The sequence below is a fragment of the Ranitomeya imitator genome, chromosome 1, assembly GCF_032444005.1.
Source record: "Ranitomeya imitator isolate aRanImi1 chromosome 1, aRanImi1.pri, whole genome shotgun sequence".
NCBI classification, from domain to species: Eukaryota; Metazoa; Chordata; class Amphibia; order Anura; family Dendrobatidae; genus Ranitomeya; species Ranitomeya imitator.
This window is the reverse complement of record NC_091282.1, coordinates 945,517,216-945,533,652: the sequence shown is the minus strand read 5'-3', so window position 1 is coordinate 945,533,652 and position 16,437 is coordinate 945,517,216. Positions and strand designations below refer to the sequence as shown.

The 16,437-nt window shown below is 41.1% G+C and overlaps 1 protein-coding gene across 2 annotated transcripts in view; it reads left to right on the top strand.

The window, feature by feature from the left end:
- Nucleotides 1-16,437, top strand: part of LOC138656097 (NACHT, LRR and PYD domains-containing protein 3-like) — a 130,453-nt gene that overhangs the window by 91,748 nt on the left and 22,268 nt on the right. The window contains exon 5 of one of the 2 annotated variants that reach the window (XM_069743644.1): nt 15,799-15,882. In XM_069743644.1, the coding sequence (XP_069599745.1) occupies nt 15,799-15,882 (84 nt within the window). Of the gene's footprint in view, nt 1-3,522; nt 3,554-15,798; nt 15,883-16,437 lie in introns of those variants that run through there. The other variant, XM_069743645.1, reaches the window with a different exon arrangement.

Below are 16,437 nucleotides of genomic sequence, written 5' to 3'. Positions count from 1 at the left end.
TATATATATATATATATATATATATATGTCATTGAGACACATATATATACCGTGTTTCCCCGAAAGTAAGACCCTGTCTTACATTAATTTTACCCCAAAAAGTCCCACCCTGTCTTACTTTCGGGGGAGGTCTTACATTAGCCGAAAAAAAAAAAATGACAATTTTCAAATTCAGTACAGTACTTAACGTTACACCGTTCAACTGGAAAGCAGACAACAAATCAAAGTACGGTAACAGTAACACACTACGGTACGGTACTGTACGGTAATTGCCGTATACCCTCTGCCTGCATACCATAACAGTGCCGTATCCCACTGCACACAGCCCCATACCCCATAACAGTGCCGTATCCCACTGCACACAGCCCCATACCCTATACAGTACATGTTTCCCTACTTGGTTTTTAAATGCTGGACGTTTTCCTCTGCTGTGCGGCTGTGGGTGTGGAAGGCCTGTGCTGCAGGGAACGCTGTGCCAATCAGCAGGGAAACAGCGGTGACGTGGGGCTGGGGCGGCCAATTACAGCCCGAGCTGCTGGGCCAATCAGCACTCGAGCTGATTGGCCAATCAGCGCTCGAGCCGGTGGCCGGCGGTGACGTGGGGAGCAGGGGCGGCCAATGAGCTGTTGAGGTGGGTGGATTGCGGGGTTAACACGGCGAGTTAACCCCATGAGCGCTGGACCCGCCCAGCTGCACCTGAGGACACCTCTGGAGCCTGGGGACCCAATGGGGGACAGCGGCGGCCCAAAGGTAAGGGCCTTACATATCACAGCGGCCCCCCCAACCCTGCCTTACATTCGGGGGAGGCCTTACATTGGAGGACCCCCCCGAAACCCCCACCCTGTCTTACTTTCGGGGGGGTCCTACTTTCGGGGAAACAGGGTATATATATTTACTTCAGCGCGATATAGCAGAAAAGCCGGTAATTCAATTGCCGGCTTTTCATTTCTCCTTCCTAAACCCGACATGATATGAGACCTGGTTTACATACAGTAAACCATGTCATATTCCCATTTTTTTTGCATACTACACACTACTAATGTTAGTAGTGTGTATGTGCAAAATTTGGGTGGATGCACAAAGTATTGCTGCCTTCTGTGTGAGTAGAATAGACATGCAAGAGAATATCACTGCAATAAAAGAGACTGCCATTGTTGACCCACATAAAAGATTTGTTATGACCATTGCATATCAAGTTGGACCTAATGAAGAATGTTGTAAAGGCAATGGATAAAAATGCAAAAGCATTTAAATATCTTAATGATAAAGGTTAAGCGAAGCAAAATAAGGAAATAATCTTTATTGGACCTCAGATTTGTAAGCTTCTTCAAGATGAGGAGTTTCCCCATTTGTTGCAGGGCAAGGAAAAGGCTGCATGGTTAGCATTCGCATTAGCGGTAATTTTATTTTTGGGGAAATTCAATAGCAGATAAATATGAAGAGTTGGTGGAAAATCTCCTCAAAACATATAAGGCTATTGGCTGTAATATGTCTTTAAAGATTCCTTTCTTTCACATCTAGACTTTTTTCCACCAAACTGCAAAGCTGTCAGCAAAAAGCACAATGGGAAATTTCACTAATATGTTGTGGCTACAGAACAAAGATATCAAGGAAAATGGAATTCATCAATACCTGTGACACGCCCGCCAGGGCCGTGGGGTGCCCGGAATCGGACCAGAAAGTTCTATGGGGAAGGTCACGGGGCTGTGATCTGTTTCCATGGCCCTGGCCGTATCATAAAATGGAGTATAATTATGTGGTGTTTGGTCATGATGCCACACGCGGTGTTCGGCAATGGGTGGCCGACGCTGCGGTTTAGGTCCACTGGGGCTGATGGTGATGCAGCAAAGATGGTTCAGCTCTCCACGGGTAGAGCGGGGCCCCAGGACAAATATGTTTGATTGTTCAGATGGTGGTGAATGTTGGGGTGCAGAGAATAAGTGAAGGATACAGAGAGGTAAATTTTCTTTACCTTTTACTTGAAAGTTGATGCAATCTGGGGTACCAATTACAGATGACGGATTGAATCTGGCTTGCCTGGAGGCTTTCAGGGGATCCACCCTGCCAGGTGGGGTTGGGAACTTTCCTTCCTCGCTCTCTTTTAGGGTCCTTGCTGCTTGTAGCTAAGCTGTGGCCCTCTCCTGTGTGATGATTTCTAACCTGTATGGCAGACAGTGTGAGCCTATTTCACGGGCACTGTCCTTTTCACTGTCAGCCCCGAGCTCGTGGTCGGCTACTGTGCCTTCAGATGATCAGTGTGGCCAGGGAACTTGCAGTTCCCTGCCCTCCAGATTTGGCGTACAGCACCCACCCAGCCAAGGACTCTGGTATCCCTGTTTATCAGTGCTCCACTCTGGGGTCAGCTATATGCAGTTTTTATTCCCATGTGCTCTTGTCTCTGCTCCTGTCCCTTCCCTCTCCACAGACCAACTGCCAACCCTCTTCTCTCACTGTCCTGTCACGAGCTCCAGCTCGCTCCCATTTCCTTGACAACACTCCTGTTTACTCTCTCAGCTGACTTCTTTATGACTCACTAACCCCAATGGTCAGAATTTATAAGGAAGCTCCCCTTTCTGGCCTCGAGCAGTAATTGACATGTATACTGTGTTACCTAGCATGGGGACCTTCCTTCTTACCTCCAGGCATGACATCACCCCTTAGAAGGAAGCAATGTCACCGTGGCAACCGGACTCTGAGGTGCCACACTTGCAAATTACTTTTGGACAATTATAAGAGGTGAGTATCAAATATTAATAGTAAAGCCGCACCCTATAATGGCAATGTCTGTATGGACAGCAGAGTGCACGTCCTCACCACGGGATCCATCCCAGTAGGTAAACCCTTGAAAAAGGTCCACGGACCGAAACGTTGCAGATGGCAGAATAAATACGGGAGCTGTTTTTTTCACAATTGCTGTGGTGCTGTCCTTCTCTTCATATGCTTCTGAATTATAAGAGGTGATCATATGCAGGAGTACAAGAGACAAGCAAAAAAAAAGCTGTCACTGAATGAGGACCACATTTTGTAATGCAATTTCTAGAACTGTTTTTTAATTTGCAATAGTGTTCTTAGATGTTTTAGTTATTTGAATTGCTGCTAAGTTTCCTGTAAATAAATATCAGAAAATTGACGCAAAAAATATCCTTCATCTTTATATTTGCAATAAAAATTTCTGACTGTGAACTATGGTGAACTCACTGAGCTCAGCGCTACACCTTGAGACTTTTTCTCACCTTGATAGCGATGATCTCACTGAGGTATCTGCAGTTCATCGGCCCAGCTCACAGAGAAGTGAGCTGGGAATACAGCCTCAGTGACCTACGGTAACCTTAGTGGCATCACCGCTAGTCACTGATGCTTCACTCACAGCAGCTCATTCTCCCATGGTCTTCAGTCTGGACTGTCATCTTGACACCCTCTAGGTTGAAAACTACTTATCGCAGACATGGATTATGGTGTTGGACAGAACATCAGACAGGTGAGGGATATTATTGTTTTTTATTTATTTATTTTTTGTTACAGGAGACCAGAGCTTCAATGAAATGGGTGTTAGGTGAGTATTATTCTTGCTTATTATTTTCAGGTTTTTCACAGGTGGCAAGGACTTCAATGGAATGGGCATAAGGTGAAAATAACTTTGTTTTTCATTTTTTTATAAAAAAGTAAAACGGTGTGTATTTTTATTTCAAAGAAAGGACTTTATTCTGGCTCTGTGTTTATTTACAATCTGACTATGGGTTTAATAATAGAGAGGCGTCATATAGACATCTCTCCATTACTAACTTGTGGGCTAGATGTTAGCGACCATAAAACAGCTGATATCAACCCCCAAAACATTAACCTCACTTGACACCACCACCTGTGGCCTGACCCCTATATTACATACTAAATATGATATTTAATGAAAAAAATTCACATTCAGCAGATGGGGCTGCAAAAAAATTGCAGCATGCCGGAGTTTGATTTGCAATTCAGATCGCACTCTGCAAGTCAGTGAGTCCATGGAAACCATTGGACTGCACTTGGATGATATTCGAGTGCAAACTGATTTCCACAGACTGATAGAATGGAGAAGATGGAAAATGGTTTTTTTCCATCTTCTCATCCGAGAGAGCACAATGATCACACTCTTATCAAACTCTGGTCAGAGTCTGATCAGAGTGTGATTAGCATAACTGATCTGTTTTTCTCATCTGCACCTGCCCTAAGAAGCCATTTTTTAAATCAAGTTTAAGTAAGAATTTGAGTTGAAGAAAATTATACTGTAGAAGAGATTTCTATGTAAATGACTAGTATTGGCTATACAGAGCAAAGGCTTTAGAAGAAAATGGATATGCTAATTATGCTGATTAATCTTACAGTTAGAGTTACAGTATGCGGATATGTTTTGCATCCAGCATGTGTACATCTGTACAAGGCATGTGGATCGCCCCCATGGGGCCGTGGGGTACTCGGTACTGGGTCCTGTGGTTCACAGGGGGATGTCACGGTGGCTGACCCGGTCCGTGGCCCTGGGACGTCCGTGTGAAAGGGAAAAGTCTTTAAAGGGATATGTTCGTGACACCACCTGTGGTATTCGGTCAGGGTGACTGACGCTGCTTTAAGGGGTCTTCTGGGGTGATGTTATGGCAGCTAGATGGTATACCGTCCCACAGGTGAAGTATGTCCCCAGGGCTTCCCAGTGTGTAGATGGTGGATGGTGAGAGGCGCAGTGAAGAACGAGGACACAAGGTTGCAGTCTCTTTACCTTTTACTGAAGGTTTCAGCATCCACAGTCCAGAGCACCAGACCAAAGGGCAGGCAGAGTCCGGCCGGTTTGGAGGCAAACCCAGAGTCCCCTTGTCCAGGTAGAAATCAGTAGCCTTCCTCTAGCGCCATGGTGTTGTAGTCCCTTACTGCTAAGCTTCTCATAAGGTCCTCACAGATGTTGTAGATGTTATGTCTCTCTCTCTGTCCCCCAGATGGATAGGACAAACCCGCATGACCGGTGGCTTGAGGCGTTTTACAGGGATTCTATCATGCCCCAGCCTCTAAGGGGTGCCACCTTGCCTCCTGGGTGTAGGGGTGGACAGGTAACATGAAATTAGCTGTCCTACTGGTCTCTGGGCAAGGCATAAAGGATCATTGCTCCCTCGGTGATCCTGCGCCTCAGAAGGAGGCAGCGTGTGTAGGGCTGTTCTCCTCTGATATCCACTCCTTTGCTACGACTTCTTTCACCCTCTCTACAATACAGTTCTCCTTCAGAGTCTCTTTCTAGAAGCTGCAGCTCTCAGGGCATGCACAGCTCCGTGTCCTTCTGTCTTGATCTCTGACAGGATCCCACCCCTGTCAGGGACCAACTACCTGAGCAAAGCTCAGCCAGCAACTAACTAACTTCCTCCCCAGGCAACCCATTTTACCTAAGTGTGAGGAGTGCCCTAATAAATAGGAGCAGAGCTCCCCCTGGTGGCCTGGAGTATGAAGTGTGTTGCATGTTTGTGATACCTGGATGCAGTTGTCCTTCTTTGCCTCCAAATGTAATATCACTCTCCCCTAGAGGAAAATGACATTACTTCAATGACCAGGACCCTGGGGCGCTGCACATGCAATAATAATGTCTGATATGCCCCCTGATGAAGCTGTGGGTGAAACGTGCGTAGGGGGCCATTGGACTAGTGCATATTCATTTTTTTCCCCATCTAGATACACCCTTTAGATGTAAGTACTACTTACCTTTATTGCATGACAAGATCCTCTATGGATAGTCAAGGCACTAAGCTTTTAGACTAGGGGTGGTTACGATATATATTTAAAGCTTATTTCCTTTTTCAAGTTTGTATATTAATTTACACTTCATGTGTTCTTCATGTATGTATTTTTATTTTATTTTTTACTCATATATTAATAAAAAATGTAAAATTTTAAGAGACCCCCTTGGCACTCTTGCTCATTAGGTTGGTTTTGATATGTTTTTTCATCCAGCATGTGTACATCTGTACAATGCGTACAATAAATATATTTTATGTGTATTTTTAACCTTCCCTTAAACCACTGTGTTTCTATGGTGACATTGCCTCTGTACAAATTTCTCAGCAAACAATTTCCCTCATGTTTTAATCTCACACATTATTTTTCTCAAGTCTAAAAATAAACAACGGAAATCATCATATATGATATATTATTTATTAGACAGGCATAAGTATACGATCATTCCCTGACTCATATGTAAATATCCACCATGGCCGGGATCCAGTATTCTTGCTTTATACGGGAATTCATTAATAGCAATGAGCTTCTGCTGGTCGTCACCTCAGGTGCATTGCTATGGTACCAAGTGTAAACCCTGAGGCGCAAATCACACAGACTACAGAAATTCATGTGTTCTGTAACGAATGCTGAGATGATCAGGGCATTTCTTTTCTATTATAACCCAAAGGGACTGTGACTTATGTTTTTCTGCTGTAGTAGCAGGGCTAGATTTGTAATATAACTTTCTCATCTGTGCTCTGGGATAACCAATTTAAAGGATTTTTTTTCCTACTAGTGTGGCATGCTGACTAGATATGTCATATAAATAATTAGTTCATTTGCTATGAAAATGAAAAATAACTGTAGGGATTGTCCAGTTTCAAACGTTATTGCACCATCGTTTTACCCTCACTGTTGCTGTTCCTTTAATGCTCCAAAAGAGGGAAAAATTAAAGCAGTTGTACCTTAATTTTCCCAAGTGGCCTCATGAGAGACCATGAGTGTTGTGGAGGGATAAACAAATAGGCGAAAAGTAATTTGGCTCAATATATTATTTCTATGCTGACATCCCCCTATATACCATATGGGCCCCCACACAGTCCCCTATATTCCGTATGAGCCCACACAGCCCCTATATACTGTAAGAGCCCAGAGTGTGAGTCCCCACACAGATCCTCTATGTACAGTATGAGCTCCTATATAGTCCTTTTATGCGGTATGAGCCCTCTCTTTCCCCTCTATATACAATATAAGTCCCCACAAAGCCCCATGTATACAGTATGTGCCTCCACATAGCCATCTATATACAGTATGAACCCCCACATAGCCTTCTATATGTTTTGAACAGCTAACAGCCGCAGGAGGAATCGCAATGGTGTTTTTTTTAACAAAGTTTGGATTTTTTTTTCACCGCTTAAATAAAAAAGAAGCTAGGTGCCAAACAAACAAAGCTCATCACGGGAAGAACACAATCCCTACAGTGAAACACGGTGGAGGAAGCATCATACTGTGGGGATGTTTTTCAGCAGTAGGGATAGGGAAAATGGATGGTGCAAAGTACATGGATATTCTTGAGAAAAATCTGCTTTAGTCTGTCAGTGATTTGAGATTGGGATGGAATTTTACCTTCCAAGAAGAGTAGACAATGACCCAAAACATACTGCTAAAGCAACAGTCAAGTGGTTTATGCAGAAACATGTAAATGTTTTGAAGTGGCCTAGTCAAAGCCCAGACCTTAGTCCTTTTGAGAATCTGCGGTCAGACTTGAAGATTGCTGTTCACCAGAGGAAACTATCTACTGTAACTTGAAGTATCTGGAGCTGTTTTCCCTTGAGGAATGGGCAAAAGTCCCTGTGGCAAGATGTGGAAAGCTCATAGAGACTTATCCAAAGCGACTTGCAGCTGTAATTGTAGCAAAAGGAGGCTCTACAAAGTACTGACTTTAGGGGGTGAATAGTTGTGCTCACTAAAGTTTTCATTAATTTTTCTCCTACTCTTTTGCTTCACAGGTCTTGAGGTAGCAAAACATGAAAACTGGCATGGGGGTTGAATACTTTTGCAAGCCACTGTAATTACATGTACTCCATCAAAATCATTATAGTTACACGTCCTCATTACAATTACATGACTTCCTCCAGTTTATTATAATTCCAGGCCTCTCCCCTAATTCATTATACAGTAGTTACATGTCCTCCCTCCAATTCATTATAGTTACAACATGTCCTCTCTCAATTCATTATAATTACGTCCTCCCATAATTCATCATAATTACATCATTCTCTCTCCCAATTCATTATAATTACATGTCCCTAATTCATTATAATTTAATTTATTATAATTACATGTCTTTTCAATTCATTGTGATTATATGGCCTCCAAATCATGTTATCATGTCATCTCTCCCACGCCCCACCCGCAATTCATATTTATGTTATTATTTATTTATATAGCACCATTAATTCCATGGTGCTGTACATGAGAAATGTGATGTCCTCTCCCCACACCTCATCCCCAATTCATTTACATTAAAGAGGTACAAAGAATGGCTCACCTCTCCAGGGGATCTCCTTCAGCTCTTATTTTATCCTCTTGTGGGCTGCACGTACATGCTAAATGACTCACCTAGCGCAATGCTGTCATCACACAGCTTACTCATAGAGAAAGTGCAAATAATATAAGGGCAGTTTGGCCATGGGCCCCTGGGGAGTTGTGGGCTCCAGTTGGTAGCCCAGATTGATGTCACTATAATCCGCCCTTTACTACAGCGGTGATGTCATATCTACAGCACTCATAGGTGCTGCAGCCAATCACTAGGCTCAGTGGTTCATGCAGTTTATATCGGCAGAGCTCAGTGATTGGCAGCAGCAATTACAAGCACTGCTAACATGGCATCATCACTGCAGCTGATCAAGAAAGAGTTGGGTAACTGGAGAGAAGCAGCTCTGGATCCAGGGAGGGGAAGCAACAGTTTAGTATAAAAAGGCATATCGGTACAGTAATTTTCGATGCACTCGGTATTTTACCAATGACAAAAATTGTGATGCTCTGTTACTTGTTCCCTGATTATCCCATAAAAATGTTTCCTCAATATTCAAGTCTATGTCAGATATGGCAGAAACAATCAATTTCAAGTTTCTCTTTACCCATTGTATACACTCTGTTTTCTTCCTAGACATCCTGAAGGACTTAGTTTAAGTGACGACAAAAACAGAAAAAAAGACGATTGCTGGTCCACAATAACTTATTATAGTTTATTATTTTGGACCAGCAATCGTCTTTTTTTCTGTTTTTGTTCTCATGTTTCATGACGAGATGTCCACGTTAGTCCTTATCTACACTGGCTAATATGTTAGTATTTCTTACACTGGTTTGTCCCAGTGATTAGTTTATAACCATGTATTTTATTCTTATGAGTTTTATTTATTAGTTTAAGTGATGCAATATAAGCGACATTTCCCATCATGTCTCCTTTGTTCATTGTAGGACCTCTTCATGGAAGCTGCATCAAAACAGCTAGGCTAAAATAGTGCTTTAGAATTTAATTGAAAAGTCAGATGTTGCAATAGTCTGAATATTTAAAACAGCTATAAGAATAGAAAAGTATCCAGTAACCTCACCCTACAGTTATATGAAGCAACTACCACGTGTATGGTCAATGCAACTAAAGTCTAAGAAATAAAAATTAAATCAAAGTGAATATGCCGGCGTGCTGGCAACATGAAGGTTGTTTGATTTGCCCCATTCGGCAACAAATGATTGATGTGCCATACATTCTGGGATTGTGTTTACTGAACAGGGACCCATTATGGGATCATTGTGATCATGCTATGGCAATACAAAATAAAATGAAATGTTTTTCTTCATGTAAAAATATTAGTAGAAAAAAAACATTCCAAATTTCTTTTAAGAAACCAGTTAATACTTATCCCAATAAACTTAAAAATCTATTTAATGATACATTCTGAAGTTACATAGATTGTTTTCATGAATGAGACCCTTACTGATTGCTAGAAGCTTGGTCCTACCCACCAGCAATCATACATTTATTTTCTTCTGTGGATCATTTATTATCCCATATTGCGAGAAAACCTCTTTTCCAATACAGAATTCTACACTTATTCAGATTATAAAAGAACAAAACAGAATGCTGATTTATAGGTGAATATTTCTTTAATGATCAACCTTTCTTGCTTATAGTTTTGTCTGTGCTGTTGCTGTAAAATTAACCCCTTAACCCCAAGGGTGGTTTGCACGTTAATGACCGAGCCAATTTTTACAATTCTGACCACTGTCCCTTTATGAGGTTATAACTCTGGAACGCTTCAACGGATCCTGATGATTCTGACAGTGTTTTCTCGTTACATATCGTACTTCATAACAGTAGTAAAATTTCTTTGAAATTACTTGCGTTTAATTGTGAAAAAATGAAAATATGGCAAAAATTTTGAAAATTTTGCAATTTTCCAACTTTGAATTTTTATGCCCTTAAATCACAGAGATATGTCACACAAAATACTTAATAAGTAACATTTCCCACATGTCTACTTTACATCAGCACAATTTTGGAACCAAAATTGTTTTTTGCTAGGGAGTTATAAATTAAAAATTTGCCAGCAATTTCTCATTTTTACAACACCATATTTTAGGGACCACATCACATTTGAAGTCACTTTGAGGAGTCTATATGATAGAAAATACCCAAGTGTGACACCATTCTAAAAACTGCACCCCTCAAGGTGCTCAAAACCACATTCAATAAGATTATTAACCCTTCAGGTGTTTCACAGGATTTTTTGGAATGTTTAAAAAAATGAACATTTTTTCACAAAAAAATTTACTTCAGCTCCAATTTGTTTTATTTTACCATGGGTAACAGGAGAAATTGGACCACAAAAGTTGGTGTACAATTTGTCCTAAGTACGCCGATACCCCATATGTGTGGGTAAATCACTGTTTGGGTGCATGGCAGAGCTCGGAACGGAAGGAGCGCCATTTGATTTTTCAATGTAAAATTAACTGGAATTGAGATGGGACACCATGTTGCATTTGGAGAGCCCCTGATGTGCCTAACCATTGAAACCCCCCACAAGAGACACCATTTTGGAAAGTAGACCCCCTAAGGAACTTATCTAGATGTATGGTGAGCACTTTGACCCACCAAGTGCTTCACAGAGGTTTATAATGTAGAGCCGTAAAAATAAAAAATCATATTATTTCACAACAATGAACTTTTCACCCCCATTTTTTTATTTTTCCAAGGGTACCCAAAGAAATTGGTCCGCAAAAGTTGCTGTGCAATTTTTCCTGAGTAAGCCGATACCCCATTGTTGGGGTAAACCACTGTTTAGGCGCATGGCAGAGCTCCGAAGGGAAGGAGAGCCATTTGACTTTTCAATGCAAAATTGACTGGAATTGAGATGGGATGCCATGTCGCGTTTGGAGAGTCCCTGATGTGCCTAAACATTGAAACCCCCACAAGTGACACCATTTTGGAAAGTAGACTCCCTAAGGAACTTATCTAGATGTGTTGTGAGAACTGTGAGCCCCCAAGTGTTTCACTACAGTTTATAACGCAGAGCCGTGAAAAAAAAATATTTTTTTTCCACAAAAATTATTTTTTAGCCCCCAGTTTTGTATTTTCCCAAGAGTAACAGGAGAAATTGGACCCCAAAAGTTGTTGTCCAATTTGTCCTGAGTATGCTGATACCCATATTTTGGGGTAAACCCCTGTTTGGGCGCACGGGTGAGCTCAGAAGGTAAGGAGCACTGTTTTACTTTTTCAACGTAGAATTGGCTGGAATTGAGATTGGACACCATGTCGCATTTGGAGAGCCCCTGAATACTGGAAACCCCCAAATTCTAACTGAAACCCTAACCCAAACACACCCCTAACCCTAATCTCAACCCTAACCATAACCCTAACCACACCTCTAACTCGAACATGCCCCCAGCCCTAATCCCAACCACACCCCTAACTCCAACACACCCCTAACCCCAACACACTCCAAACCCTAATCCAAACCCTAACCACACCCCTAACTCCAAAACACTTCTAACCCTAATCCCAAACATAACCCTAACCACACTACTAACCCTAATCCCAACTCTAATTCCAACCGTAAATGTAATCCAAACCGTAACCTTAGCCCCAACCGTAAAGCTAACTTTAGCCCCAGCCCTAACCCTAACTTAAGCCCCAAACCTAACACTAACTTCAGCCCAACCCTAACCCTAACTTTAGCCCCAACCCTAACCCTAACCCTAACTGTAGCCCCAACCCTAACTTTAGCCCTAACACTAACCCTAACTTTAGCCCCAATCCTAACCCTAACTTTAGCCCTAACCCTAACCCTAACTTTAGCCCCAACTCTAACCCTAACTTTAGCCCCAACCCTAACCCTAACTGTAGCCCCAACCCTAACTGTAGCCCCAGCCCTAACTTTAGCCCCAACCCTAACCCTAACTTTAGCCCCAACCCTAACCCTAACTTTAGGCCCAACCCTAACCCTAATGGGAAAATGGAAATAAATACATTTTTTTTTAATTTTATTATTTTTCCCTAACTAAGGGGGTGATGAAGGGGGGTTTCATTTACTTTTATAGCGGGTTTTTAAGTGGATTTTTATGATTGGCAGCCGTCACACACGTCACAAAAGACGCTTTTTATTGCAAAAAATAGTTTTTGTGTCTCCACATTTTGAGAGTTATAATTTTTTTATATTTTGGTCCACAGAGTCATGTGAGGGCTTGTTTTTTGCGGGACGAGTTAACGTTTTTATTAGTACCATCTTCGTGCATGTAACTTTTTTTTGATCGCTTTTTATTCTGATTTTTGTGAGGCAGAATGACCAAAAACCAGCTATTCATGAATTTCTTTGGGGGGGGTTATACTGTTCCACGTTTTGTAAAATTGATAAAGCAGTTTTATTTTTCGGGTCAGTACAATTACAGCGATACCTCATTTATATAATTTTTTATGTTTTGGCGCTTTTATGCGATAAAAACTATTTCATATAAAAAATAATTATTTTTGCCTCGCTTTATTCTGAGGACTATAACTTTTTTCATTTTTTGTTGATGCTGTATAGTGGCTCGTTTTTTGTGGGACAAGATGACATTTTCAGCGGTACCATGTTTATTTATATCCGTCTTTTTGATCACGTGTTATTCCACTTTTTGTTCGGCGATATGATAATAAAGCGTTTTTTGCCTCGTTTTTTTTTTCTTACGGTGTTCACTGAAGGGGTTAACTAGTGGGACAGTTTTATAGGACGGGTCATTATGGACGCGGCGATACTAAATATGTGTACTTTTATAGTTTTTTTTTCATTTAGATAAAGAAATGTATTTATTGGAACAATATATATATTTTTTGCCCCAGGGGGACATCACTGTCACTTTGCAGTGCACTGTGTCAGATCAGCTATCACACAGGCACTGTAGGGAGGCTTCTCGGCGCCTGCTCCGAGCAGGCGCTTGAAAGCCACCTCCCTGCAGGACCCAGAAAACCCCCGTGGCCATTTTGGATCTGGGGCATGCAGGGAGGAGGAGGTAGGAGACCCTCGGAGCAACGTGATCACATCGCGCTGCTCCGAGGGTCTCAGGGAAGCATGCAGGGAACCCCCTCCCTGCACGATGCTTCCCTGTACAGCCGGAACGCTGTGATCATCTTTGATAGCAGTTTGCCAGGGGTTAATGTGCCGGGAGCGGTTCGTGACCGCTCCTGGCAAATAGTGCCGGATGTCAGCTCTAATAATCAGCTGACACCCGGCGGCGATTGGCCGCGCTTCTTCTGTGAGCGCGGCCGATTGACTATGACGTACTATCGCATCACTGGGAATTAAGTCCCAGGTCACCTCGACGGGATAGTACTTCATATGGGATTAAGGGGTTAATGACAAAAAGAAAAATACTGTTATAGCATTTAAATGGCGAGCAATGGACCAAAAATTGTTCTGAATGGACAAGAGTCAGAAATATCTAAATTCAACATTTACAAAGCCTCCTCATATCATTAATAAAGTATAGTTCCTTGACAGGTGCTTCATGTGAGCCACAATTTGTTCTCAGTACCTTCATTTCCCAGTGATGTATTCCATGAATGGGATATCATTATCTGGAATACCTGCTGGCTTTCTGTACGCAGGACATCCACTCCAGAAGCAGTCTCCTTAGAACTTTATTGCTTGACACACTTTTAGTTTATGTAATATATATGTATATATATATTTAAATATATATATATATATATATATATATATATATATATATATGTATATACATATATATATATATGATATATGCTGTACATATATTTTAGCATTTATTTTTTTCATATTTAGGTCCAAAAAACAATTAGATAATGATAAATATGAAGTGTCCCTGATTTGGCTTGGATTTCATGGAAGATTAGTTCTACAGTGTAGGGCAGCTACTCAATCCTTAAGCCATACAGAAAAGCAAACTAAAATGTATAACAATTAGATATAGGATATATATAAATGTAACTGTTAGTTTATGTGACTTTAAGCTGCTCCTTAATATTAGTTTATTTGACTTTAAGCTGCCTAATATTAGTTTATGTGACTTTAAGCTGCCTAATATAAGTAAGAAATATACAACCTTGTGGTGTTCTGTTAAACAGGTTGTGACACACTTTGGAGAAATGTCCATACCACCGGTTCCACTATCAAATCAATGTAATGCTGAACTAACTGAAATGTAAAGTAAACAGGTCCAGTAGGACTAGTGTGATGTTCCCTCCTCAAGGTCTCTTCATGGTGTTGTCCACATGGTTTGCAGACCAATCTCTAGCTATGTTCAAGACAAAAGCAAGACTTATTGCTGAGGAGGATTTATCTCCATTTCACTCTTCAGCTTGGCATGAGGATAATAGCCATGTGGGCAGTGCCATAAAGAGGCTATTCTCAAATGAACCTCTCGTCCTCTTCAGCGATGCGTCCCACTGTAATGATAGCCGATTAGTCTGAAGACCATGGGGGCAACAATATGAAAAGGTCTTTATGAGGGAATATCATACCAGTTCTACTCCTAGAATTATGGCGTGGAGTGACATAATATATGATAGCAGTACCATTCTAGTCTGTATTCCAAATTAATGTAACTTCAAGCTGTTAGTGTACCTGGAATGAAGTGTAGAGAAGTATGGCTAGTGCACATTGTGCCACTCCACACTAAAATCCTTGGAGTAGAATTGGTGTGACATTTCTTCATGAAGGTCTCTTTACGACAGTCTCAAGACCAATCAACTGCTATCACTGCCCTGCCCTGCATCCAATACAACAGTGGGAATCATGTATGAAGAGGATAGACCTCAATTTTCACCTCAGTTGCTCCCTTCAAGCCTCAGGTGTGCATCTAAAGTGAGCAATGCCATTAAGAGACTTTTATGAGGGAACGTCGCACCGTTCCTACACCCAGGATTATGATGTGGGGGGCATAATGTATGGTAGCTGGCCCCTATAGTCTTCTTTGCAAGCACACTAACAGCTTGGCGGTACATTGAACTTGTTATGAGACCTAAACGCGTGGTACAGACATTTTTCTATCTCACCTCTGACTTCATGTTGCTTGTGCTACTGTAAGCAGCCTGCATGATCTAAATGTGCTATCGTGACCTGCAGGTTCTCCAGACTAGTATCCCAAAGAGCACATCTGGTACATCATTAGTTGGCAATTGAAAAATGAGCTGCCAGCAGCAGATTATGATGATTTGTGAGCTTAAGTGCATTTAGATTGGCGGAAAATTCCTCAGAAAACTATTAATAACCTCATTCACAGTATTCCAAAACATCTATGTATGTTCATTTCTGCACGTGGCACTCATACTTGAAACTGAATAAATCGCGATACTTTGAAGATTTTGTTTAAATTTTTTCATCATTTGCATATCATTAAAATTAATTTCACGCTTCCATAATTCCATGACTCGTTCTTCTTAGTGTTTCTATTTCAATGTTGAAGAATGTAAAGAAATATAATCCTTCATCAGACCCATTATTAGCAGATTAGAGTGACTGATAACCAGTAATTTTTTTGTATGTTTTTTAGACTTGGCTGGACACAGTTAGAAGATAAAGAATTTCTTGAACTTTACAAATGTCTCCCACACAATCGCTCTCTGACGGGATTATGGTAAGAGAACATGGTCTTTAACTGAGATTACCTGGAAAATGTCCACGTAAGCCACTAGTTGTTGTCTGCAGTATTAAATCAGATCCTGGCCACTTCTGAAGATATATTATGAATAAAACATCCGGTGTTCTGTATAATGCAAGCCTGTGTTTATAACATGGTTCTGCATGTCAAACCGGCCATTTCAGAATGTTCCCCCTTTCCTTTCACACCTTATGCAGACTTTAGTCAGATCATTCAAGCAGTACAATAGAGATATTGCTGTGAAACGTATACATACATTATTGATGAAAGACACTTGCAACATCCTTCTTTAAAGAAATCCATTCTGCAGAGTGCTTCCTGAATAATAAGATTTATTAGCTTGTCTGCTTTGTATGGAGAACCTGTAGTAAACCAGTCACTGGATTTTACATACTGTTTTCAGAAAAATTATAATGTGTTTTCTCAAATAAAAGATACAAATATGGATGCTGATTTATGAATCTAGCTGCAAACATGACCTGCATTTATATTATTGATCAACCTAAGCTGCATAACACTTTCATAGTTTTA